General features: G+C 42.2%; 1 protein-coding gene across 2 annotated transcripts in view; it reads left to right on the top strand.

Annotated features, from left to right (window-relative positions):
• The window catches only part of PARD6G (par-6 family cell polarity regulator gamma), an 86,146-nt gene that overhangs the window by 19,889 nt on the left and 38,429 nt on the right, over positions 1 to 27,828 (top strand). For both annotated transcript variants that reach the window (XM_082045073.1, XM_082045074.1), the window contains one exon: positions 10,994 to 11,216. In XM_082045073.1, the coding sequence (XP_081901199.1) occupies positions 10,994 to 11,216 (223 nt within the window). The remainder of the gene's footprint in view (positions 1 to 10,993; positions 11,217 to 27,828) is intronic.

Genomic DNA, 27,828 nt, shown 5'->3' on the forward strand with positions numbered 1-27,828 from the left:
TTATACCTTATCCCTCTTCTGCCATCTTTCATGATAGAATACATTAGAAGCTTAGTTCTTATCTAGGTGTTGTCTGCGTAGCTCAGGATTAATATTTCAGCCCTTTTAGACAGTATCTGAAAACACATTATCTTGCTGGCCAAAAACAACTGTGTATTCTCATGTGTCTAGTACTCACTGACTCTTTTCCCCCGTCAGGTGACAAGTGAATTATCTGTCCCCTCTGAAGAAATTGCCTCTATCTCTGCAAAAGGTTTCCAGATGACTCTTTCTCTCTCTCTCCTCCCTTTTACCAACAGCCACAGCACATGTGATGTGTGGGGCTTTTTTTCTGTTTGTTTTGTTAAGCATCCTGCCTGTGACCACGAGATCCCAAACCTATTTTTCATTTTCTCTCCTAAATTTTACAAGAGAGGTTTCAGGCTTCTTTCCCCATTAGTGTAAGTGTACAGAAGAAGAAATACTTTTAAAATAGAAATTCCTCTATTAACGGTGATACTTCTCTTTAATTATAGCTCCATGTAGCCAATCTTCTGTCATCCTGCTCTGAGTGAAAAGAGATTTTTTTTTATTATTTTTTTTTTTTTTCTCCTTGAATTGAACATACAGCTTTTCAAAGAGGAGGGTAGCTATCAGGTCAAGTGTATATTTCTTTTAAAGTCACTTGGATATTCTAGAATAGTAGAGGTATAAGATTGCCTCAGGCATTTAAATGGTAGCCCTTTGAATTGTTTGTGAAAGTGTGGGGTTTTGTGCACTTTGAAACTGACAGTTTTGTTTTTGGCTTAAAAGCAGCAGAAAAGTATTTATCTACTACTTCTATGTTATTTCCTGCAAGCTATATGTACCTGTAAGAATTCATTTTCATGTTTTTAAAAGTAGGTAAATGCACTCATGGTTCCTTGAAAAATAGTCCTTTAAAGCAAAAAACAACAAAAACCCCCAAACAAACAAACACACACAAAAAAAAACCCAACCCTTTTTGTTGCTGGAACTTTTGATGGTGGCTGAGGATTATAGAAATGCAGCTACCTGACTCAGGTGCTGACTGTGACATTTCTGCCTTATTAAGTGTCATGTTTTCTTACATTACAAACTGATTTACAAATTAACAATATGACTAACATCCTGCTACTATAAACAAACCCACTAAGATAAATATATCCATTTGACTATAACCATATTTTTTTCCTCTTCTCCCATCCCCTTTTGAATTTGTTCCAGTAAACGCTGGTGTTCAGATGGATGCCGCAAATAGATTTTTAATACATTTTAAATCATATTTTGATGTATCCAGAGTATAGACGGGATACTGTTATGGCCTTCAAAGATCAGCTGTGCTCTTATGAAGTCATTAGCAGATAAAATTATCTGTTTTGGTCCTGGGCAAGTGTAGAAGTCTGGGCTTCAGCAAGCCTGCCCAGCTGCTAGATTGATGTGATATCCAAACAGCTTGTGGGTGGTTTGTCCTGCTCATGTGTCAGCTTCTCAGGAGGAGTGTACTTGTGCTTGTTACATTAAGATAGCTGTTTTAAACCTTTTACATGCTCTATTCCACTCTCCACCCCCCTGTACCCCTCCCAAAGTTGCTGATACTGCTCGGACGCCTTACCAGTATTTTAAGTCCGCATGACTGTTTAGGTATTATGGTATACGTATGCACATTATGTATTAGAAAGGTACAGAGTTTAACATCCACCAGTGTTGTAGCTGTAGCAACTAGCAGTAAGAGAAAACTTGCTTTTACCAGTCTCCTGTAAAGAGATTTCAAAGGTCTGGTTCTTCTCTGTCTGCTGTTAACTAAATGAGAGAGGTGTACAAATTGTATTTTCCAGCATTTTGTACTTTGATTTTGCTCTAAGCCTGAAGCCTTACAGGCCTTCTGAAGTTTTAAGAAATGTTTTCCATGTGTAGCACACTTCAAGATTGATCAAAAAGCATAACTTTTTTTAAACCTACAGGATGTTAAAACAGACTTTGTCTGCTTTAAGTTTTTAAGCAGTACTTTAGATTCTTCCAAGTTAAGGTCATACTTGTCATACCTAGAATAAAACTAAGTGCAGTGAAAAGCCCTGTAACCAGCTGATTTAACTTCTGGTTTTAAGTTTCAAAACATATTTAATTATATGCAAACCAAATGTGGCACAGACTCAGAAAACCGCAGTGCTTCCCCCTCTCAAATGAAGACAGTATGCCACAGCAATAGCAACTTGAGATGGTCTGGATTGTTGCAAAATGTGTCAAGAAAAAGAGACTGCAAGCATTAATCTCTTAAATCTTACCTCTGTTTCTTTCCTTTCTGTTTTCCTTTTGCTGAGGTTCTGGCAACAGGTATTTATTTTGATGTGCTAAATAGCATGCACTAAACTCCTGGTTCCTCTGTTATTAGAAATCTTTTCTTAGTAGGTTGACTTTCTGAAGTGGTTATACCTAGTAAATCTAAGCCTGTCTTTAAACGGTTGGGTAACTTGAGAGAAAGTGACCACAGCAAGTTACCATGCAGCAGCTGAGCTACTACAGCTGATCCTGTGCAAACCTGCTGCCCCTTCACAGATGAGAGGCCAAACTTTTCAGCCAAAAAGGTGTTGCACAGACAAGTAATTTTTGTGATAGTTCTGTTGAAGTGACAGCTACAATAAGCACCAGCACAGTGTAACTTATCTTCTCTGACCTGTGCTCTGGCATTATGTGAGCAGTAATACTTGTAGGAGATATAGGGAAGGCTGGGAAATGTGCTTTGTGCTGCCTGCCTTCACAGAGCATGGGACAGAGGGGAGGATATGCTCTGGTGCTGGGGTTATAGCCTTGGGTCCTGTGTAATAACAACAAAAAAAACCCAATCAACCAAAAAAATGTAGTTACTGAAACATGGCAGTTTATCTGACTATGTTCCTGAAATTATTATACTGCTGTTACAGGCTTGGGTGCTCGCTGTGCTAACTGGATGGCTATCAATACCCCTACACTGCATTGACCAGAAGGCTCAGGCTGCTACTTTCAGCACCTTCCATACTCTCCTATTCTTGATTGTGTCTTGATTGTTAGCAGTTTTGCTCTTGAAATCATTTTTAGCCTAGCAGTTTGGGAATTCCAGATCTGCGTAAAACTTCAGCCAGCCAGTCTATTTTATGTGAGTAATCTTGTAAATTTTAGTCTCGCCACACTGAAACAGTCCTAAAGGACTCTGAACAATGAACCTTTAATTTGCTGAGGTGTTCTTTAAAGTTTGAAAGTTGTTTACAGCCAAGTCAGAAAGGAATGTCTTCCTTGTGAGGTTAAAATACCTGTGGAGGCTCTGGCAGGCTGCAGGACTAGCCACCTCCAAGGAGGTCTTCAGGGATGCAATTAATAGTGCTTTCCTTAGTAGTGCTTTATCATTCCCTTTGTGAGAGACTTTGCACGCGCTTAATCTGAGCTTTTAGCAACCAAGAAATGCTCTTCCAAGGATTGATTGCCTGCCCCTAATTACCTTTACAATTCAGGCCAGAAGTTAAAGATGAAATGTAGCTTTGGAGACATTCCCTCCCTCTAAGTGAAGGCAAAATGTCCCAGTACAGAGGTAGTCCCGTTCCCATTGGAAATTCCTGAAGTTAATTGAGGCAGAAATGTCTGGGGCAGGGTGTGGTGCACCAGCCCCACAGCTACCCAGCCTGGGGCCATCCCTCCTGCTTCCGCCCTGCACAGCTGTTCCCAGGCCCCTGTCAGGTCTGGCTAGGTGTGTGCATGTGTGTGTGCACATCAAATTATTACTTCTCTGCAGCTGTTGTTGTCCCTGAGCTCATGGAGAAACCTCTAGTAGAAACTGAAAGGGTCTTAAGTTTGCAACCAGCCAGAGCCCTTAATGGATACAGGTGTCTGGTAACCGTGCAGATGTCTCTCACAGTGAATGTTCAAAAAGTGATTTGCTCTTGCTGCAGACCTGTACTAGTGCAGGGCTTCCTATGTGCAGGAAGCTGGGCTCATGGATTTGTCTGCTCTTGGCAGTGTTGTCCAGACCTCCTGATCCATCGCTCCTTTGTCCTGCTGGGGGCAGGGTGCCAAATGTTCCTTTTGCCCTCGTGCTGATGGTGACATGCCATGGATGTATGCATCCTGTGCTGTATTTGTGCTAAAGCGGTGGAAGGCAGTGTAATGGTCTTGTGCCCAATAAAAATGAAAGAAGGTAGGTGAAGCAGGGAGAATGGTAAGCTCAGCATTCAGTTACCCTTGAGCTGGCAGCTGAGCATCTGAAGAGTTCAGTAAAAGATTGCATGGGAAGCATGGCTCATGAACAGAAGTTGATCTGAGAGTGACAGGGACAGAGAAAGAAGCTGAATTTGTCTTCTGAATAGATGAAGAAGAGAGAAAAGTGTTGCCATGAACTGAGCCCCACCGGCTGTTGGAGAGGGTTAGAGGGGTTGCAAAGGACAGTTCTTCAAATGAAAAGCAGAAACATGAAGCATTTTGTCCAAGAAGCATGAAAAGTAGGGGAACAGCTGTGTTTCTTTGGGGGGAGAAACTGTTCTAAGAATTGAAGATATTAAAGCATGGCTGTATTTTTAGGGGGGGAATGAATGGGGAGAATACAAGAGTGAAGGGTAGGAGTATGGTATGATGCCAATCAGGAAGAAGTTGGGGGGGAAAGATAGTGAAATTGTCTGTGATGGAGTTCCTATGAAGGGCAAATAGAAAAGAGGCTGTCGTGCTCTTGTGACTTTCTCTTGGAAGAAACAGCAAGAGGCAAGTAGGGGACTGAGCAGAATACAAAATCCCACATTTCCCATCAGCTTGATAATTGAGATGAAGGAGAGGTGCTTTGGGGCAGGTGGTTGAAGGGGAGAAGAGAGAACTTGTTGCAGAGAACATCTGCTTGGTTGGTGGCATCTTGTCACTAGTGACAACCGCTATGAGACTGGGAGCACAGCAAGAGAGTGCTGAGTGAGCTGGGGGAGGAAGAGGCAACAGAGAAACACAAACACAAATGTGACAGCAGAGCTCTGAAGTCCCAGATATGAAGTCAGCCAGCACAAAACCATTTACTTTCAGCCCTCCCTCCTCCTCTTTCTTGGCCTCTGCTTCCTCTCACTGATAAGGCTGCCCTGATCAGGTCTTCCCTATTTTTAAAATCTCGCAGGTAAGCAGAAACTAGAATCTATACAAGGATGAAAGTGTTTGTTTTTCTTTCTGTTCCTGATATTGGCTTCATGGGAGAAGTAGGTGGCTAACGTAATTCATGTTTATTGCTAAATGCTGCTCTTTGATGTTTTCTTATTACAATAGCCTGAACTCAAAGCCAGCAATAAACTAGAGGGATGGCACCTCATAAACACAGGGCTTCATTTTTGACCCTGTAAACTTTTGGAAACTTAAAATTTAAAGAAAAAAAAGTTGGTCTCTTTTGTTTGCAAATAACTCTTCCATTTAATTTCAGAAAATAGCAGCCCTCCAAATAAACAAACCTCAAAATCCTGTTCTCTCCTCTGACCTTTATTCCCCTCTAGCCAGAAAAAAAAAAAAAAAAGTTGATTGCTCTTTGTCAGCCTGTGCAAGTTTTGGTCAGTTAGCTGTGACTTTCTAATTCCTTAGCACAACTCTTATCAGAAAACTTATTTTCTTTTGCCAGTTTTTCTTGGCATCTGTTTTTGCTTAAGGTTCCTGCTTGATGTATAGCGTTTCGTAGGGTGCTTTTTGTCATCTAGCTGCAGACAGCAAGTACAGCTGATACTTCAGAGGGTCTTGGGACAGAGCTTGTTCTTTGTGAAACAAACTGTACAGTTTTTCCTATTTATTTTTTCAGTCATAATTAGTCTGTCAGAGTAAATTTTTTAATTCCCTTGGATCATCCTGTCCTAGGACTTATGCAATAGTAGATGCTGTATTTGTATTAGATAAACAGGTCAGAATCATTTACTTCATTATGACAAACTAATCTGCTTGTTAAAACTGTTAGTTTATCAAACAGTGTATCACAGTATCGTTCCAGCAGAGAGTCTGCTGGCAGACACCAGTCCATGTGTCTCTTTCTGTGGAGCGATATACTAAAGGTGAACTTTGTAGCTTGGAAAAGCAGATAGTCATCTTGGCTATCTGTGCAAAGCCCTTGGAATTTGTAGTTTCTGGAGGATACGTTGTGGATGTTATCTTGAAATCCTGGCTGAATACAATGCAGAGCACCCAGTCTCCAAGCTGTGTGGTACTGCAAAAGCTATTATTACTGCAATAGTCCCTATCAGCCTCATTAGGGATGATGAATGAACAGTCACTGCTGAAGCATTTTTTTCCCCTCTTCTGAAAAGACCCGCTGACAATGGTTGCTGCCTGTGTATGTGCACAGGGTGAGTTAATCAGCTAAACTACTACTACAGTAATACTAACATTTAAACAACAAAACATTATCTGCATTATCTGCTTAAGTTTCTCTTGAGGAGACTCTGGTTTTCTTCTCCTCTGCAGAATCGCCTTCCAGCTCTCTTGCCTTCAAGCACTGCGCCATGCAAAAAGCATAAATAAAATTGCTGGCCTTTGTTTATGGTTGTCCCGTTACTGGGCGAAGGAAATTGTCTCTTGGGCTTTCCTGAGGCTGAACGTGTGAATGAGTTCATTTGACTATACAGTGTTCGCATCAGACCTCGGTGCCCCAAGTCTGCAGTTTCATCCCCGTAGGTGGGTTGCTACCCACCCCTCACGCTCGGCTGATACAGCCCGTGGGGGTTCAGCTGGGAGGCCTGGCCTTTTCACTTGTCCTCCTCTCATGTGGCAGCTTAAGCTGAACTGTGGGTCACACCAAGGTGTAAATAACAATCCTTGCCTCTTTCCTCCCTCCTTTCCCATGTCTCTTTCCTACTGACCTCACTGCCCCAGCACCAGGAGCATTTGTGCCTGGGCACCTCTGTTGGGCCGAGCAGGAGCAATGGGCTCCCCCAGCAGATATCCGGGCAGTTGTGTAGGGTGGTTGTCATACTGGCTGGGCTGAGACCAGTGTCTGCTTCCTTGCAAGTACCCTGTGTGCTAATGGTCCTGAAAGAGTTGTCAGTCCAGTAAACCAGTGGTTACTGGGATTGGCACCCAGGTGCCCTGGCCTGGTGCAGTGCTGTTTTGGCTGAAGGAAACCTGTGTTCCTGTTCAGGTGTGTGGAGCAGGAGATGCAGCCCTAAACAAAGCCTACAAAAATCTTGTTCCTGCCTGGTTTGTTTATCACGTAGATGTTAAACTTTTCACTTTAAGATGGTTACTTCTTGTTTGAATCTAGGAAAAATAAAACTTTAAGATACTTTTCAAATAAAAAGACTTAAGCTTTTTTCCAGTTTGAAATGTGTCAATAGGAGTAAGTTGCCACTTGAATTTTTCTGGAGAGGATCAGGGGATGGAGGACAAAGGAGGACTGTTTTCCCTCCATTGGAACCAGCTGTGGTTTGTTCGGTTCTTGTGCATTTGGATGGGCACTCTGAATTGAAATCCAAACAGGACAGGAACTAGCAGTTAATATTGCAAACAAGCAGCATAATTTGACCAAACAAGCTTACAGATGATCACAACTAGACTTTGATGCTGAAGAGTGGGATTTTCATAACCGTGGAAGTAATTTGTGAACGTCATTGCACCCAAAGCCAGTAGGGTGGTTGGTTTCCTTTTTTTTTTTTTCGTGAAGATGATTATGGTGATGATTCATACTTTTGTTAGTCTCAGCAAAAGAGTGGCTTGCATGTATAAGTTAACATCTGAGGACTTCTAAGCATCTCATTCTCCATTTTGAGGAAGAATTTGTCTACAAAAAATTCTCAAGCTGTTCTGTTGTTGTGTTTTGGTTTTTTTTTTCCTCCCTTTGTTTGCTTGCTAGTTGTTCATTTTTTTTTGTTTGTTTTGTTTTCTTTTTTTTTCTTTTTGTCTTTGGTTTCTTGCTCTGGTATTGACTGGCTTTGCAAATGAGAACTTCCATGAGATCCTAGTCAGAGCCCCCTTTGTTCTTGGATTTATGGATGTGGTTCCATGCTTTCGGGAATGAGTTTCCATGATTTAAAGGTTCAGTTTATGAACAGTAGTTTACTAGTACTACAAAATCTGAGTTATGAAGTTAAATATACCAGAAGGATCATTTAATCTACTTAACCAGAAGCCTGGGGTTTGACTCTTCATTTCCTTCATTAGAGAATCTAATTTTTTCCTCCAGTTCTTCATAGCATATTTGGTTTCTAATATTGCAAATAAGGTCCATTTAAATCTTTTAGTCAATCACTTTGACTTACTTTAAGTAACTTAATGGATTTATAACATCTTCAATTGTCTTATACCAAATCACACACTTTCTTTTCTTTTTTTTAAAACAGCCACTTACTGGGCTGTAAAACTTAAAGTAAAAACCAGTGGAGTGACAGAAAAATTAAACCCATGAAAACTAACTCAGAATAAGAATTTTCCTCCTTCTGTATGTATACCAGGAAATTCAGGGGGCATGTAGAGTGAATGTATTTCCTAATGACAAGCTGTGCGCTTACATACCACACTTCTTTACAGGTCTTGTGGTTGGAATCCCAGTGGTATTGATGGGAAACATGCAAAGAATTTTTATAAGGTTATTTGAATAGCTGAGTAACTTCTTTTTAAAGCAGTAGAGTGAACACTTCTGCTTTGGAGAAGAATGGTTCTGTAGATGCTTGAGATTATAATAATGAATGATGCAGCTTTGAAGTTAAATCCTACAAATGCATTTATCCTCTGGAGGATTTAATGAAAACTTAAAAGAAAGTGCATTTTTTTTAATATTAAGGTGACACACTTAGAATCATCATAGAATTATATAATGGTTTGGGTTGGAAGGGACCTTAAAGGGCAAACTCCCCTGCCATGTGCAGGGACATCTTCTACTAGACCAGGTTGCTCAAAGCTTCATCCAGCCTGTTCTTGAATGCTTCCAAGGATGGGGCATCCACAGCTTCTCTGGGCAGCCTGTTCCAGTGCCTCACCACCCTCATGGTGAATAATTTCTTCCTTTTATCTAATGTAAATCTACTGTCTTTCAGTTTAAAGCCATTACCCCTTCTCCTATCACTACACGTCCTTGTAAAAAGTCTCTCTCCACCCTTCCTGTAGGCCCCCTTTAGGTACTGGAAGGTGGCTACAAGGTCTCCCTGTTGCCTCTCTTCCTCAGGCTGAACAACCGCAACTTTCTCAGCCTGTCTTAATGAGAGATGTTCTCCAGCCCTCTGATCATCTTTGTGGCCTCCTCTGGAATTGCTCCAACAGGTCCATGTTCTTCTTATGTCTGGTGCCCCAGAGCTGAACACAGTACTGCAGGTGGGGCCTCACCAGAGCAGAGTGAAGGGGGAGACTCACCTCCCTCAACTTGCTGGTCACGCTTCTTTTGATGAAGCACAGGACATGGTTGGCTTTTTGGCCTGCAAGCGTGCATTGCTGGGTCATGTTGAGCTTCTCGTCAACCAATACCCTGAAGTCCTCCTCCTGAGGTCTGTTCTTAATCCATTCTCCACTCAGCTTGTATTTGTGCTTGGAATTGCCCTGACCCAGGTGCAGGACCTTGCACTTGGCCTTGTTGAACTTCATGAGGTTTGCATGGGCCCACCTCTTAAGCCTGTCAAGGTCCTTCTGGATGGCATCCCTTCCCCCATGAGGACCAGGGCTTGTGGACATAAGGCTGCTCCTGTCTGTTTATAGAGGGCCTCGTCTGCTTGATCTTCCTTGTTGGATGGCCTGTAGCAAACCCACACTATAATGTCACTCTCTCTGCCCTCCCTTTAATCCTGACCCATAGCTCTTGGTCAGCTCCTCATCCATGTACTCCAGTCAGTCACTGATGTAAAGGATGACCCCCTCAACTTCATTTTCCCTACCTGTCCCTCCTAAAGAGCCTATATCCTTCCATTCCAGCACTTCAGTCACAGGAGCCATCCTGCCACATCTCCATGATGCCAGTAACAGCCATGCAGGCATGTGGACGTCTCTAACTCTTCTTGTTTACTCCCCATGCTACATGTGTTTGCACAGAGATGTTTGAGTTGGGCTCCTGATGAAGCTGACTTCCTGGCTGGAATTTCTTTGTGCTGCTCTTCAGGTGCTTTCCTGCTGACCTGTGATGCATCTCCAGGCTCTGGGCATCTCTTGCTGTCACTGGCAATAAACTGGTAGGAGTGGGATGGACAGAGGTTCCCTTCCTTCCCCCTGCCCGGCCTCCTAGCAACTTTAGTTTAAAGCCCTCTTCATCAGCTTGGCAAGCCTATGACTGAAGATGATCTTCTCCTTCTCTGACAGATGGACCCCATCAGCCCTCAGTAGACCAGGTTTTTCAAGGCAAGTCCCATGGTCTATGCAGCCAAACCCCTGGCTGTGGCACCAGTCCCATAACCATTTGTTGATAGTCCGGATATGACTGGCCCTTTCAAGTCCCTTCCCTTTGACCGGGAGGATTGATGACAAAACTACCTGCACTCCACACTCCCTCACAGCTGCTCCCAGGGCTCTGTAATCCCTCTTGATACTCCTCAGACTGCTCCTGGCTGTATCACTGGTGCCCGTGTGAAACAACAGCAATGGATAACAGTCAGTTGACTGTATAAGGCTTGGTAGTCTCTCAGTGACATCCCTGATGTGAGCCCCTAATAACCAGAACACCTCTGTAGAGGATGTGTCAGGTCAGCAAATGGGTGCCTCTGGACCTCTGGGAACACAGTCACCTATGACTGTCACCTGTCACCTTTTCTCAGTTGCACTGGTTATTACATGGGGAGCAGATTGGGCTGCTTTATTCAGCTCCTGCATTTCTCCTGATGTGATGGGTCTTTCCTCTTCAGCATATCTATTGTCAGCTAGGGTGGTGTCTTGGTAGCCATGGTTATATTCTAATGTAAAGACCTAAAAAGTAATTTGTAGACTTGAAAGCACCGATATGTGACTATATTGATCATAGAAAGAGAGGTGACTCACACTATGTTCAAATGCCGAGCAGGAGCATTGGGCTGTGTTGATGTTTGACAGCAGACGCTCTCTTTGTTTTCTCTTGCAGTTTGGGGCAGAGTTCAGAAGGTTCTCCCTGGATCGCTACAAGCCAGGAAAGTTTGAAGACTTCTACAAACTAATTCTTCACATTCATCATATAGCCAATCTGGAAGTGATGATTGGATATGCTGACATGCATGGAGACCTTCTCCCTATTAACAATGATGACAACTTCTTCAAGGCTGTTTCAAGTGCTCATCCACTGCTCAGGGTTTTTATACAAAGACAAGGTAAGGTACAATTTCATTTTGGTGCCTTCAAGTGTGCTGGGGCAAGATGAAGAGTGGATTTGTGGTCCCCATTTAAAGGCCGAAATGCTGTAAGAGGGACCTAGGAGCCCTTTTGCTCCTCCTCTCAGGCACTTCATTACAACTTGCAGGAATGTCATGACTTCAGGGCAGGCAGAGGCCCTGCATCCTTACCTGTGAGGTGTTTGAAGGATAACATGCTGAGAATCACCATGAGCCACTTCTTTTCCCAGGGGAAGGTACCTTGTGCTGCTTGTACTGTGTTATCACTTGCGCATGTCAGCTGCACCACTCCATTTTTTTTGAGGGAACCGTGAGGAGGGAGGGGATCCTAGTGTTGTACTACTACTTCACATTTAGAAATCTTATCTATCCATCTTGGTAAGTCAGTGTCATACCCAAATGATTCATGCCTGTATAGCGTGTGAATGTGCACAGATACGTAGGTAAAAAAAAAACCCAACAAACCTCTGTCACAAATTAGGTCTTATTTGACTATGCTGACCTGGCAGACAGACAAATGATGATTCTACTCTCTGTCCTTACTCTAAGGAGTGTTGAATTTTCCCATTTTGAATCATCAAACAAATGTAAGGCAGAATTTCCCAAATGTCAGGATGATGTCAGGTTTAAATGGCCATCAAGCTCTTATTGCAGATATCTGAAACCACCTTCTTAAAGACTATGTTTGGCAGTTGCCTCAGATGAAGACTGGTTTTTATAACAGGGTGTCTTTGCCACAGAGCTCCTTAAATCCCAGGTGAACCTAACACTCTGTTAACACACCTCCACAGTTCTTTCAGTCATGTAGGGATTTATAGCACAGGGCTTGTCAATAGCAGAGTCAGACATGAGACTTGATCTGAAACTTTGAGCAGTCATGTAGCTTCTTTTTGGTCTGGACTCTCTGCTGTGTGGGGGCATTTGCACTGATGAGGATTTAGGAGGAGGCTTCAACCTGTACATTGGTATGAGCTGGTACAGTGTGTGTAGTTTGATTTGGTGTTGTCAGATACATCCAGGGCTGTGTGGCCCTCGCCATTCAGAGAACGTTATCTGCCAACTTCTTTTACATGGAACTAAGTGCTCAAGGAGGCAATGGAGAAAAGGGTCTAGAGCAGTTTATTTTCTTTGTGTGTCTGTCAGATGAGTGGAAGTATCTGTGGGAGAGAACTTTGGTTGCTAGCTCTCCCTTCTTGTGCAGAAAAGGTGAAGGTGGATGACAAGTCCTATTAAGTCTCCTCCTATTAAGTCACCTTCCTGTAATGCTTGTTGGGGCTTGTGAATGTTGATGGTGGGTCAGGTCATAAGAAATCGCTTTCATGACTTTGTCATGCCTGCATCAGTTCGAGTTTATTCGTGTCTCTGGATCAGTCTTGTTCCAAATGCAGCTGTCCTGGCTCTGCTTGGGCAGACTGCTGAAGTCACTGAGTATCCCTAACTTTGTGTTGGGATTTGGGGTTGCCACTGAAATGATGACCACAGAAAAAGGCAAATGAGAGAGAACTGTTGGCTGTGGGTGGAAAAAAATGCTCCCTCTTCTTCAGTAGGACAAGTATGCTAGTTGTGGAGGTTAATAACTTGTAACCTTAATGGAAAAGTTCAGTATTTTAAAATGCTTTTCTATTACCTGTTGCACAGTGGAAAGAATCCTGCTGACAAGTAACAAAGCTTATACAAGAGGGAAGACAGGCCCATGCCTCCTCACATGTGGCAAAGCTTGAAAGTTTTCCCAACACACATTCTTGTGCGCTCCTTCTATAAAGCTGAAAGAAACAGTAAATCCTGGACCATCCCTTTGATTAATGACACCTTTAATAAGAGACTCCTGGGGTTAATGTTTGAGGTTCATACTTGTGGACAGTCCTAAACAATCATGTGCATTTCCTTTTCTGAGAAGAAGCCTTTGGAAATCGTTCCCCTCAACTCTAAAGAGGAGTTATTGAAATATTTTTTTGTCTCTTCTTCTTTTGCTTCATCATACCTCGGCTGTTTTCCCTGTCTTCAGAGTGGGGTGATGGAGCAATGCTGATCCTTCTGCTGGAGACCTGCACCAGAGAACATGGTGACTAGCACAAAGAAATCGTTGTGCCATCCAGGGGAATCTTGTGTGCCTGCAGTGCTTCAGCTCATACCCTAAACTCTGACTTCAGAGGCAGGAAATTATGCTGACAGGGATACAAGTATGAGGTCAGTCCTCTTCTGTGACTTTGAAGGACACTGCAGAGCATGGGCTCTCTAGCCTCTTGGGTCAGGGATCACTGGCCTTCAGTGGGAGAAGTCCTGGGAGGTGGCTGCCAAAGGTTGTTCTCTGAGTGTTATAGAGTAGGTTTGGTTTGAGAGAACTGAGCAGAAGTGTGCAGGCATGGAAAGACTGGATAGCTGAAGTTCAGGTCTTTTTCTATCACAACAAACTGTTTATCAACTGCATGATTAGTCATCTGTTCTCCCAGTTTGTATCTGGGTTATCCTTTCTCTCATCAAGTGAATTATACAGTCATGTTAAAACAGCTTAAATATTTGTTCCCAGAGTGGCAAAACAGGTAACTTTTTGCACAATAATCAAGCAACAATTTGCTAGTCTGATTCTTTTTGTTTGTTTGTTTGTTTGCCTAGTTGTTTTTTATCTGAACTTAATCTTGCACTTTCTCAGTTTGAAAGCACATCCCTTGCTTGTCCCCAGAGGTAAGCCTTGTGCATGCCGTTTGGGCTCTCACATGCCAGGTTGGTATCCAGGTATTGGATGGATGCCTTATTCTGCTTCCTACTTTTTGTTCAAGTCTCCAGAGCCCTAGATTTTTCAGGATTGCAGTTAGCTGCTCAGGTGGGAGATGTCAATGCTTGTTAGCCAGGCTTTTTACTAAGGACCTGAATTGCCATTCCCAGTGTGCTTGCAACAATTACTGTTCATACTTTTTGGGGTCCTGAAGGCTCTGGGACGTTTTCAGGTTATGTTTGAGTAAACTCAGCTATGACAAATTATTATGGCTCATAGTGATCCATCTGCTGACAGTATGTATCCTAATTGGAGAACCAGGCTAGAAAAAGAAACATCGGTTTTGCTTTGGCTTGTTTTCCCAGGGTGCCAGTTTGGGTCATGTCCTGTGTTGTAAACTGATGTGGCTCTTTTGACTTCATTAGCACAGTAGTGACTTATATCGGTTGATGCTTTGAGCCCAAGAATTTACTCACTTGGCTTTAACTGATATCAGACATATCCAGAACTCTATGGAAGGTGCCTGCTGCTGGGGAAGGAATGGATGTCCCAAAGACCTTAGAACAATGCAAGGAATTATGGATGTGTTTGAGTTGCTCCATAATAACTGAACTCTTGTACTGCAGCCAAGACCTGCATAAAGGAGGGGCTTAGCTGATGATGCAGTTTGTCGTTGTTTTTTCAAGACTTCATTTATTCTGTGTCTGATTTAAACTACAGCGCTTGAGACAGTCTTTTGAATACTGCAAAAATGTTAAAGTGTAAGCCATGAATTCAGGCAGAAACAAAGAACAGAAAAACTGAAATAAGTTGGTATTACATACTGTGAATGCGTTACATTTTTCCTTGTACAATTAAATGAAATGATGTTATCAGATCTTGCTTTAATGCCTGTCTGTTCCAGCCAGGGGGTATTGGAGACTCTTAAATAGAATGGAATAAATAGCAGAATTATAATGACTTTTGCATTGTCAATGTGCCTGAAATGACTCCTTGAACTTTGCGACTGCGGCATAAGTATGTAAGTGGAGGTCTACCAGGTAACAGATATTTCAAGATCTATCGTCTTTTGCTTGGGTTACCTGCTACAGTGTGTTTAACCTGGGAAGTTCAGAAACTCAGGAAGTGTTGCAAAATGAACATGCTGATAACCCTGTAAGTACTCTGTGCAGCACTTTTTTTTTTTTTCCTAAGGAAAAGAGGTATATCCAGTACCAAGATGCTGAAGTACAGCAAGCATAGGGAGTGGAGTGATATTTGGCTCTAATGCTAACTGAGCACACCACTGTAAATCCAGAGTAATGATTCTGATTCTGGGAGAAGTGATGGAAGCTGCTGATGACCTGAGCTTCACTTCCTACCACTGTTTAGAGTTTCCATAGTAATGGACAGTAACAGAAAATCTGCTGCAGCTCAAGTAGTAAAGGAGATGAGAGATGTGGTGAGCAGCCTGTCAGGCCTTGTCTTGACCACAAACTGCGGTCAAATGAACTATACTTCTGGGAAGCCTTTTCATTTTGTCCCCATCACAACTGGAGGTGTGTCCTGATGGTCGTTTGAGGTTTTGGGCCTCTGTTTGTTTTGCCTGAGTTTCAGCAAGTGGCTTTGTTCCTGTAAATCTGTTGTGTTGATGAAAATGTGTCCCTCAGCAGAATGATTCTCAAGGAGAAGGAGCTGGAGTTTGGAGAAATAAAAAATTTACTCAAATATTCAGACAGTCTTGACAATACATAGGGTGTCAGTAGGGACTGTGATTGTGCTTGTTGCTGTTGTGTGAGTATAGCTGCTGCTCCTGTGAATCAGCAGTTGTATTACTGTTGCTCCTAAGCAACTTCCATAAAATTTAATTAATGAATGTGGGGCCACTTTGTCAATCCTAAAGCAGATTCTAGATAAAATTCACAATCTTTCCCTTAATAAAATTAATTTGAAAGCTTTCTCAATGTTTAAATAGTTTCATGGTAAGTGTAGGAGACAGCTGAAATGCTGGAGTGCCAGATGCTGAATCTATATTTCAACATATCCTTGTCAAATATCACGCTGCTTGCAGGAACGTAAAAGGCAAAAAACCTGAAGAAGTGGAAAAACATTCTAACAGCAAATAACCCTAAACCACTCTCTACAGCTAACTGGAACAGGGACTTTCATCATTTAGTAAATGCCACGAATGAACTGCAGCTGTTAACTGAGGTGGCCTGAAGTTGGAGAAGGCTGCTGTCCTGTGATACCTGTATTGTCTTGCATTTTGGGGTCTGGAAAACTGATAGTGAGTAAAAAGCCATTAAGTGTTACCTTCAAAAACTTGTTATAAGCATCTAATCTTTTGTAGTTGGATTTTAATAGTCCATTACTGTAACAGTAAACCAATACTGAACACCAGTTGTTTCTTTTCTCCTTGAGTGCTTAGAGCTGCTGTCCTACCATTACTTCTCACTTAAAGTTGATCCAAAATCAACAAGGAAAATGTGCATTTACCTGGTTGGGTTTTGGATTTGGCTTGTTTTAATTTACATTAAATTAAAGATTAGAAAATGCTGTTTTTCCTCAACTGCATGCAGCAGCTAATGTATATAAACTGCTGTGCCATGCATCATATTTCAGTATGTTAAGAAGTAGTTCATAACTCTGCAATTTGTTATTTAACTGGCAAAGTTCTGTTCTGCTCAAAGTACTAATATCTGTGCTTAGCCTTCTTGTGTTATAAAATCATAGCAATCACACAGTTTTAAAATAAAAATGTGCTAATGGGAATCATGCCCAAGTCTGACAGAAAAACTGATGGTGGGTTGTTTTATTGTCTTTCATACTCTAAGCAGATAATCCCCAGGAGTGCTGGTTGGCTGTATAATCATGTGTGTTAAACACAAAAACTGGCTTTGAGGCAGCAACTAAAATGAAACCCATTTCCAGCTTCATAAAATCTTTAACTGTCTGCTCAGCCCTCTAGAGTGGGCGCAGTTGGAAAAGTTAGAATTGAAGTCTTTCACATTTTCTTTTTGATTCTTCAGTAACCATCCTGTTTATTTTACAGCACAAGCATCGACTTCACCTTCTCAAAATTTATTTCCAAACAAGAACGATGTGACTTTTTTTTTTTTTTTACTGTTCTTGTTAAAGACATCTGATACATTAAATAATAAAGCAGGTTGCAGCATGTGTTGAGGGAGAATACTGGGCTGCTTCTGGTCTTAGTCTTGGTTGAGCTGTGCAGATTTTCACAATGGTCTTGTATAAGACTGAGGGAATAAAATAAAGGGTGCAGAGAAGGTAACTTGAAGTTGTCAGTTTATCTGCTCATGTATGGGTGGCTGATCTCTGAGCCAGCTCTTTGGCAGAAAACTAGTCATTTGAGTGAGGAGCTAGCACAGGAAGGGCAGGAGCACAGCAGATTTAAAGTGTCTTAACACTGCCATGAAGCCTCTGCTTCTTAGGAGGAAGAACTTGTCTGCTTGTGGCCTTTGCAAATGTCCAACACCACAGTACTTGAAAAGGTGGCAAAGCATCTTGTCTTAGCTTTGACAAGATTAGGGGATGGCGGTAGAATTCATGCCGGTGTAATAGGAATTGCTGCTAGGCTTAAATTTAATCCTTTCATGATTTTCCTCAGAAACATCTCTGTTTTTGAGCTGGAGGGGTCTTTGAATGCTTGTCAAGCCAAGTAATCTTTGTCCTACTCAAGTCCTTTGATATCTGAAGATAAATAAAATGCAGCTGTTTGTTCCACTGAAGTCTGGCAACAAATTACTGTAACTTCTCCACTCCACCTTTCATGTGCAAATGATGAGACTGGGTAATCGTTATCTTTCAACTACTTTATTAAACATCTTTAAAAACATTATGTCTGACAAGACAGATAAAACATAAACACAAAGCAGCCTTGGATTTTGTTGCTGGCACCATTAGTGATACCTGGTGGCTGAGCAGAGCTAACACGAGGCTGCTTCTCTCCTTCTGCTTGGAAACTCCATTTGTAGAGTATGAGGCTATTTGATTTTCATCACCAGTACTTTACTTGCAGCCAGAACACCTGGTAAGGAAGAATTTTCAGTGAAAAGGAGAGGAGAGCGTTTGGAAACAGCATAGCCTATAGATGGGCTTTGTAGAGCTGGTCAATATATGGTAGTAAGAACTGTTGCAGAAATATGCGCTGCATAAATATTAATAGTTGCAGTACACAGTAAATGTGGAACAGAAGCCTGGCAAAAATGCTGCCACTGTTGTTCTGTCATTGGCAACAAACGCTTGTTGCACTTCTGTGTTAAACGTGCGTGGGATTTGGTTTCAGTTTCAAAGTTTAATAACTTAACAATAAAAACAAATAATCAAATATATTAATAATAAAAACCAGACTTTAACAGTTGATGCTTCTTAAAAATTGTATCAAGCTGGTACCAGCACCACATGTTCTGCTGAATTTAGATGAAAGAGACTTGTTTACAGTGACACTCTTGTAGCCTTTAATAGGAACCTCTGCTCAACTCCATGCTTTGCTTTAGCTGGTAACCCACATAAAAACAAGCAAATAACCACTCTTCTCTCCCTCCAAACTCCTGTTCATTGTCTTACAGTTGCAGATTGCTGCTCTGTTGGTACTTAGAAAAATAAAGAACACCCCCCAATTAAGTCTGCTAAAATATAGTCTCAAGTAAAACTATTCATATTTTCCTCCTTGATCTGACTCTTTTTGTTTAAGATAGTGAAGCTACTCTTAACAGGTGGCTTGACTGTATAAAAACAGTGGTGAATTGTTGAATTATCCACATCTGTTAAGGTCCCTATGAGGGAATTTTCCACTATTTATCTTTCCTTACCTTAGTAGTCAAAACAAGAGATTCTGTTTCCTGCTCATGGCTCAGGTTTTTTCCTGTTGTGCTAAGCTGTCATTTCCCTTCTGTAAGTGATGGAAACAAGTACAATGTGCAGATAATAATGAATTGCACTTGACAGTCTCTTCTTTGACATCAGATTTTACCTGAAGAGACCTCACAAAGCTCAAAGTAAGCTTCCATGTAGTGAGGGAGGGTAGATAGCATAATGCAAATACAAATATTAACTCAAGATTCAGGCCTTCAGGAATAGGCTTTCTGCTAAATGTATGAAGTATTCTAAACTACTTAAGTACAGTAAAGGGTTTATGACAACTAAATCAGACTCTCACACTGAAGGCAAGCATGCAGTGAAGGATGTTTCTGCTAGTTGTTTGTAGTAGGCATTGAAAAATTAACTTAAATATAACTCGACAAATATAACTCAACTCAAACCATATTTTTCTAAGTGACTGAAAACTCTTCTTTTGTTTTCAGACTCCCTGTGTTGTTGGGATTGTATGCTCCAAATTTAAATGTGAGTGTCAGCATTAGTACTGCGTAAGAACTCTGGATATTTTTCAACTCCAAGAGAGAAAGCAGTTTGGGGAAGGCTGAAAGAACTCATTCTTGAACCTGCCCCTGATGATGATCTGCTTGGATCTTATTTTTTCCTCTGCGCTATGTTTAGATTAGCAAAGAATCCTGTGGGAATATTAAGGAAACTATTAACCTAGAACACTGCTGTTCATGCTTTTCAGTCCCCTGCCATATGCTGACATTAAGTGACCTCTAAAAACTTCATATGAACAGCTTCTACACCACTCATATCCTCCCCTCTCTTAATTTTCTTTTATTTTTCCTGTTCTGTGTCTTTCATTTATTGTTTTTTCTTCCACTCAGCTCTCAGCTTTTACTCTTTGCCTTAGTTTTTTAATTGCCCTTCAAGGCTGTTGCTTGTGGGGCAGGAGAGTGTGTGTTGGGTAGAAGCACGCAGGTGCTGGTGCCTGTTTTACTGCAAGGGCTAGAAGAAGGCTTGGAAGAACATTGGCACCTGTGGGGTGGAGCAGCAGTGACACAGCAGATATGGAAACAGCAATTAGTGAGGAAAACTAGCCTGTTACCACGGGTCTTAGACCAATTTGTTTTCTCCTCTGGTTATCCCTTTGCATTAGAAACAATGGAGGAGTTGAGAATTTTTTAAAAAATAAACATTGTGAAATTTTTGAAAGAGAATGTTTGTTTAATTTGTATTTACATGTGAATAAGGAGTCATGTACTTCCTGGTGCCTGGAAGCTGGGGAGCTGGAATCCAGCAGAGTTGGTGGAGGGCACTCTGAGGATACCCAGCTGCTGGCAGCGGCGAGCTCCGACACGGCATTTCTGCCTCCGCAGCCGCTGTAGGTGAACACAACTTTTTCTTTTAACGCTGAGCTACTAGCTGAGGATTTGAAAAGGCCTAAAGCTGCTTTCCTCATCCATGAATACCACCGAGGTGTGATAAGAGGAGGTCTGTCAGTTATGACCTCTGCTTGGACGCCAATGGCAACCGGTTTGTTCACTCTATTAGCCTGCTTTACTGCTGCTTAGTTTTCATTCTGCCAAACAATTTGGCAATTTTAGTAGTATGTATGCAGCAGATGCAGTGATCTTGTTTACAAAATAATGTAATCTTTACATTTTTGCTTTTGTGTACTTACTAAGGTCCAGTTTTAAGTGCAGCTGGCGTGAGTAAAGGGCAGGAAGAAACACAGTACTACCCAGAAAACCATAATGTTTCAGAAAGAATTCCCCCCAAACTGTAAAAGATCTGAATGAATAAATGAATGCTTTGTAATAGAGTCCTTAAGTAAGTCCAGGGGTAGTGGTTTTGCGGCTAGCAACGAGAAAAAATAGAGTTCCCTAAGCTTGCATTCCTTAAAGCTGCATAATTCTAGCATGTCTAATCCTTTGTAGAGAGGAAAAATAAAAGTAGAGCACATTTGAAGTATAGTATGCAACAAGTTGTTTTAAAAATTTTGTTTCAGAGCAGTTCTTGGCTGAGACAAATTGTATCAATAGCAGGAGGAGTGACTCCTCAGTCACTTAAAAGTGCCCTGGACACTTGTGCAATGTGCTTGTTACTTTTAAAACTTATGCCTTAGAGAGGGGGGAGAGTAGTGTACAGGGAGCTAACTTAACGTTTATGCATCAAGTCCTGGTACAGGATCACTCCTCAAGCCTGAATTTGCCTCTAAGGCATGACCTCTTCATGGTGGGTTTTACCTGTACATCTCACAAAATGTGAGGTTCTTGTTTCCAGTGTTAAACTGAACTTGGATCCTATGCTATGGTTGAAAAGCTGCTGCTTCATCCATTAGGTTGCCTCATGAGGGAGTTTTCCATGTGGGTAACCACATGATGTCTCCATTTATCAGCTTCTAGTACCTGAAAGGTTGTATCCTGAGGGTTTCCCCTGGACAGACAATAATTGAGGGACAGACAGTGCTACTGTTGTATTTGCTAGTGAGCTTTACATTTGCAAGGGCGACTGAAAATGCTAGTTCTGGTCATGATTTTCACTAGATGCGGCTAACACCTCTTCTTGTGTAAATAGGCCAAGCCCAGAGGCAGATCAGATTAGTTTTTTGTTTTTTTTTTTTTTTAAGTTGCTTTCAGTTAATTGTGTGACTGGTGCTTTTCTGACCTCTACAAGGTATCTGTGCCTGCACTGGGCCATGACAATGAAAAACAGGAAACTTTTTTGTTTAACTTCAGTCTTCTGTTTGAGTCTCTTGTGTTTTGCTTGTGGATGCAAAGGTGCTGGTGAAAGTGTTGTGCAATTTCCCCTTCCCTCTGTTTTTGGCTGACTTCAAAGGCTGTGTGACAGCATTACCTGGCAGCTCTTGTCACAGTCTAGAGTTTGGTGTGTTAACATTTCTTGCACTGAAAGAGAGAGATTGAATAGCAGCAGGCTGCCCTGAAGGGTCCCATCCTGCACCCAGGAAGAGCACTGGCCTGTGAAGTATTTTGCTTTAAGCAGGGTTTAATTTCTCCTTCCTTGATGTATTTGGCTACCATACCATAGCACACCTCCACCTGCCACACGCACAATTTTTCAGTCCCCTTATAGGGCACATACAGCTTAATGAAGAAGTGTGGTACCTGTGGATTTGTAATACAGGCTCTGTGCTGGAGATCATTCATTGCTGTATGCCAGTCTCTGTTGTACGAGCACGGTGGGGTAGGGGGAGGTATTTAAGCTCATCTCAGGCATGCCATATCGTCTAGAAGGGACAGAGACAAGAGAAGGAGCACTGGGAGAAGCTGCAGAGTGGATATACACTGTGATTTAACATGTGCTGCTGTGGGTGAAGTGGCTTGGCAGTACCTCAAAACCCATCTCCCCTCCCTGAAACGTTCCCAGAAGCAGCTTGGCCACAGGAGCCAGCCCATGGGTTGTAGATCACAGGAAGCAACTTGCTACAATAAACTTGGCTTCCTCTGCTCAGATGACCCTCAGTGAGGGTACGTGTTATCTGCATCAGGTCTGGGAAGTGCACAGTGGTGGCGAGCAAGAGGGTAGGGTGTTGTTGGAGATATACACAAAGGCCTGTCTTACAGTGAGCTTCACCAGTGTTGGACCCAAGACCATGTAGAGAGCATCCCTGGAACTAACTTGTCTTACCTCTGGATGCCTGGAGTAAATCTGGACAGGAATATTTCCCTGAGCTTTTTTTTTTTTTTTTTTTTTCCCCTAGCACTGTACCTCAGTTGGTCCCAGTTAATTTGGTAAGTGGTGGCTGTGTTCCACACCCTTCCTTTCACCAGCTGCATCCTGAGTTCCCAGAGCCATATTGCATCACGAGGAAGTATTGAAGCCGCGCTATGGTGCGGGTGCCTTTCTACCCTGATGAGTGTCATACAGTGTGTGGGTAGCATGCTCTTGAGTCTTGTTGGTCTGGTTTATGGGTGTGTTGTGCTTATCTTGGAAAATCAGATCCACTAGTTCCATCTGTCTTCAGAAATGTTATTGTCTCTGTCTCAGAACACTTCAGTTCCATGTGAATGTCCCAAGAGAGCTGAAGGAGAGAGGTGTGAAGAAGATAACTTCTGTATGTGCATTAGCAGCAACCATGAGAGGAAATTGTTTCCCTGCTAGTGTAAGCTGGTTAGCTAGGCTGCTTACTAGCACTTGCCAAATGGTACCCTCCCATGGCAGCTCTTTTGCAACTGGCATGAACTGAGCAATTCCAGCAAACCAGCTCTCTGTGCCTTAAAGACCTCCTGGCACTACAAAGCAAGTTAGTGTCAGCAACATGTATGGCTGGAGACTTGCTTGCATGTAGAAATAACAAGGAGAAGTTGCAACCTTGCTGAGGAGGGAACGCTGCTAGAGGTGTTTCTGGGGTCCGAAGGTTTGTAAAGGCAGCTTGCTACGGTCCTGTGCCTGTGAGGCGCACAAAGACTGGCACAGCCTCACATCCCTCTTGCGTGATGGGGCTGTGTGAGCTCATGTGGACTGGCGTGGCTTACAGAGCAGGACATGCTCGCACTCCATGCCATGCAGCCATGGAATCCCTTGCTCAGATTTGCTTCCTGCTGTCTTGCTGAGACGTGGTTCCTGACTCTTAGTGTTTGTACTGTTTCAAAGAAAACATAATATTTGCTTATGTTATTAGCTTTCACGCAGCCTAAAATAAATCAGGAATGCTTGTTATTCAATGCAGTGGATGAATCCCTCTCCTCTTGAATGCGGTGCTTGGCTACAGTGTATGCAGGTGGGATTTGCAAGCTGATCCCACGTGTGAATAGCCGGAGCAGCGTGCTTTGGTGCAGAGCGTAGCGCAGATGCCAGGACTGAAGGGGAAGTCTTGTCTCTGTGCAGATGCAATCTATGCCTCTTTGGGCTCACATGGCACACAACTTGCAACTGTGCGCTTGTCTGCTTCACTAGCTTGCAAGAGGGGGATCTTATGGTTCTGAGATTGCCATCTTCATATTGATGAGTTTTCTTCCAGAACTTACCAACTCACAAACAGAAAGTTTTTGTACAATTCAAAAAGCAGAGGAAGAGAGAACACACAGGAAACCATAAACATCTATAGGAAAGATGGTGAAAGAAATGGCAGGGGGAAGGGAGAGGACAAAATCTCGCTGATTTTAAAAAGGACTTGGGTTCCAAATTCACACACTCTGTCTGCAAAATCTCACTTCCTAGATCTTTTGCCTCAAGACTTTTAAAATGTAGTTAAAACATAAATAATTTTAAAACAAATAATCAATTTAACGATTTATAGCACTTAGTGTTTGCAGCCAGCTGGCCTGAAAACACTTGTGCAAAAACAGTAGCTCTCAATGGCACTGAGAATATTGGCCCTTGGAAGAAACAGAGTAGCTACATGTAATACTTATCTATACTTGATATGTTCATCTAAATCTCAACATCAATTCTTGGCAGCTTGGATGTCAGTACAATAAGACAAGTTCTGCTGTAAGGTGTGGAAGAACTGAGCTACTGAAACACAGCCCCTGAATTTTCTTGCATTGTACTGCTTCTGTGGGGAGCTTTTCACTGTTCTGAGTGGTGTTTCTTTCAGAACAAGAGCAGGAGGTTGATGATTACCAAGCTACTAGTTCACACAAGTGTGTGTGCATCTGCCAGTGTGGTGGCACAGTCACTGCTGCTAGCCTCTCGTGAATAATGTAATTGTTTCCATGATAAAGCCATGTGAGCGTTTGCAATAATTCTGCTTTCTCAATAGCTGAAGGTGGGTAAGCTTTCATTTTTTTTACTTTTGTGATGATCAAGTTATATGTATAGCTCTTTATGATCCCACTAAGAGCTAGGTGAACAGCCTTTGCACTGGCCTGATGAGCTTTTCTTGATGAAAAAAATCCAGTGCTTTTAAGAAAATTAGATCCCATGCCACTTATTTTTAATTATAAAGTGAGGGATAAAAGAACTAAAGAATTTGGGTGTGTTGTCTAGTGCACCTTCAACTGGACATCTAAATCAGCTGGGAAATAGTTGCCAGCTAATGGCTTTAAAATAGTTATGATGAGCAGTCTGCTCAGAGCACACATATACATTTCTGAGTGGTTTACTTTGATTAAAGAAAAACTGTCAGATGCATAGTTCCACCATTTTTAAAAAAGTTCTTTCCTCTCTGTCGTTTTCTCTCCTTATTTGTCCATACATCAGCATGATACAGCTGCTATGCTCTGCTGCTTATTATTTGTACCATGATTTCCTAGCCCTCCCAAGGGGGCAATGACCAGTAACAGTCTGAAAAGGCAGCATCCCAGGACCTTTGGAGGACCATGAGATTCAAAGCTGAGGTGCCAGATTCAATTCAAACTCTATTAAGACTCCAAGGAGCAGAGTTGTTCCTCCAAATGGGTTTAGAAGATTTAGTCCTCATATATGAGAGTGGTTGTGTCTGACACTCAGAGGATCTGACACAACCCATGCAGGACACAAACCCTCATGTCTGTGGGAGCTCACTTGCCCAATGGATGTGTAAATGGGCAACTGGTAAACAACTTCTTCAGGCATAGTGTGCTTTTCTGTTTCAAAAGAAGGTATTTAAAGGGAAGTCTGCAACCACAGCCATCTTCCTCGTGGTCATCTCTGTTTGCATCCCTCTAGAAATGCTAAATATGGTAACTTGTACCTGAAGTTTAAGCACAGACTTATAGGAAGGAAGGGATTTTCATTTCAGCCATTTTGAAACGGTGTGGCTTACAATCTTTTTAAATTGAGATATGTTTATGAGAAGTCTAGGGCATATGCTATTCCATGCTGTTCTCTGCATGTCAAAATTTGGAGAGAAACATCAGCTCATATAGTCATTCAGTAACTTTTTCAGACAGACCCTTTTTGAGATAAAGCATTTTCATTTGAAATTATCTTAATTAAAACAAATGAACAAAAAAACTCCAGCTTTTCTTTTGTACATTCACTAGCCTCTGCAACTCTTGGGAGATGTTATGTGTCTGGCTTGATTATCTCAGCAGAAGTAGGGTAAAAGTTCCTTCGCTAGTGTGACATGTGAAACAGTCAAGGAAAAGCTGCTTCAGAGCACATCACTTCTGTAAGTGAAGAGACGAGCTATGTTCTGGGTGTGTTGTCTCATGTACCTGCATTATCTTTGTGAGGCAGGTGAGATACTGGCTTCTTAAATAACAACCCCAGTCTTAAGCAAGTGTTTCATAGTGAAGTTATTTGACACATCAGCTGCTGGGAATAGCAGCCCAGGTCCATTTTGCTTTGGGGAAGGGGGTCCCTTGGAGAGCCTTTGTGAAGGCTTAGCAAAACTCTGTCTGCAGCTGCATTGGTCTGTATTTTCTCTTGTGGTTGGGATGCAGTGTGGTGGTAAACTCGTGAAGCTTCTGGGGCATGAGGTCCTCTCTTAGACTGCTCTGTGCAGTTCCATGGTCCCTTTGCAGAACGTGGAGAAAGAGACCTTATTTTGGAGTGTTGCCACTGTGCTGAATCGTGACTATGAGAACTGCTGAAGGGGGTCTGTGCTAAATAACAAGTGTTGTATGCCAATGGTTATTTTTGGTGGTTTCAATTACAACCATCCTTTCTCCGAGAACCGCACTGGTGTTTGTGTAAGTGGATGCCAAATCGCAATGGCAAAGCCACTGAGTACCGAAGCCAAATGAGAAGAGTGGACACGTTTGCAGCAATGTGCCTGCTCTTCTCTGCTGTTCCAGCCTGTGACCCTCAGCTTCTTCCTTGTGTAAACCTGGATGGAAGAGTCAGGACATTTTCGTTTAGGAGCAATATCAGGAGGTTTAACTGCAAAGAGGTAGCACAGAGGATGGAGCGGTGGTTAGGCTTTTCAGGGTTTGCCTCAGTGGGAAAGTATGAATGTATTTAATACTGTATTTGCACTCTTGGCTGGCTGGGACCCAGCCCTGACCACAGGGCCTGCTGATGCTGCAGGGATTGCTTTGGCTTCTAGCACACGAATGAAGGAAAAGAACTTTTGGGAGCTGATTCATAGGTTAAGAAGAGCAACCTTCTTTGCCTCCTTTCACTTTTCTCTCTTTTAATTTTTTTTCTCTTTCAGCGGGACTCATTGTTTAGACATCTTGTGAATGAATGGCGGAAAGTCTTTGACTTCTGTTTTGAGGGGAAGCCAGGAGTGACTAACATTCCTTAATCTGATTTTATTGCACATTCTTGTCTTGGATATGTTTTCTTTTTTCCCAAACCAGAAGAAGAAAACAATCCCTGATGCTAGTGGCTTCTAAGCTTTGTCTTCCTGTAGCTCCACATGTTGCTCTCTGTATCCATTTGGGAACTGACTTGGTGTATTGTTTTGTTTTCATGCAAAAGATTTTTCTGCAAAATGTGACTTGAATAAAAGCAAGAGGGAGTTCAGATGCTGGGAGTCAATGGTGTCAGCTGAGGCAGGCAGCAGATAATCCCTGCTCTTTTCTATACATTCATTAGCATTCTAGAGATACCTGATGTCTCTGTTTCCTGATTAGGAGACCTCTAGGCAAATGTTCATTTTCTCACAGGAAACAAAATATTCAGAATTTCTCTGGAAAAGTTTAGGAATGCCTTTCCATGTACATAATTGAGGTTTTTTTTCATTTGCCTGTGTTGCTGTCCCCTGTTTGCTAGGGACTTCTCTGCATTCTGGTAAAGCTTTTGGCACAGAAACAAAGCAGACTAGCCTCCCTCCCTGCACCCGCATTAATTGCAATTTCTGCTCTTCCTTTAATTTGCAGATGTGGGAGATGGGTTTGACAGGAGTTGAGAGAGTTGAAAATGGTTTGAAGGGGAGGGTAGTCTAAAGAAATGTGATCAAAGCTGGCTATTATCACTGAAATATGAGTGTTGCTATTGATGCTTGTTTATAGCTTGTTAAGTCTTAGATGTGTGTACAGTTTCATTTTACAGGCAGACGGCTTTTAAGTAAAATAACTGCTTCTCAGTGTGCTCTTCTAAAGTGAAACACAGCTTCCTTCCTTCCTTCCCTCTAGTCCCCCCAAAGTAAAGTTTAAAGTCTACAGCTACCAGGAGTGCTCGATTCTACCAAAGGCAAAATGTATCCTGTTTGTTTAATAA

The sequence above is a fragment of the Streptopelia decaocto genome (genome assembly GCF_964273445.1).
Source record: "Streptopelia decaocto genome assembly, chromosome: 2".
Classification (NCBI taxonomy): Eukaryota; Metazoa; Chordata; class Aves; order Columbiformes; family Columbidae; genus Streptopelia; species Streptopelia decaocto.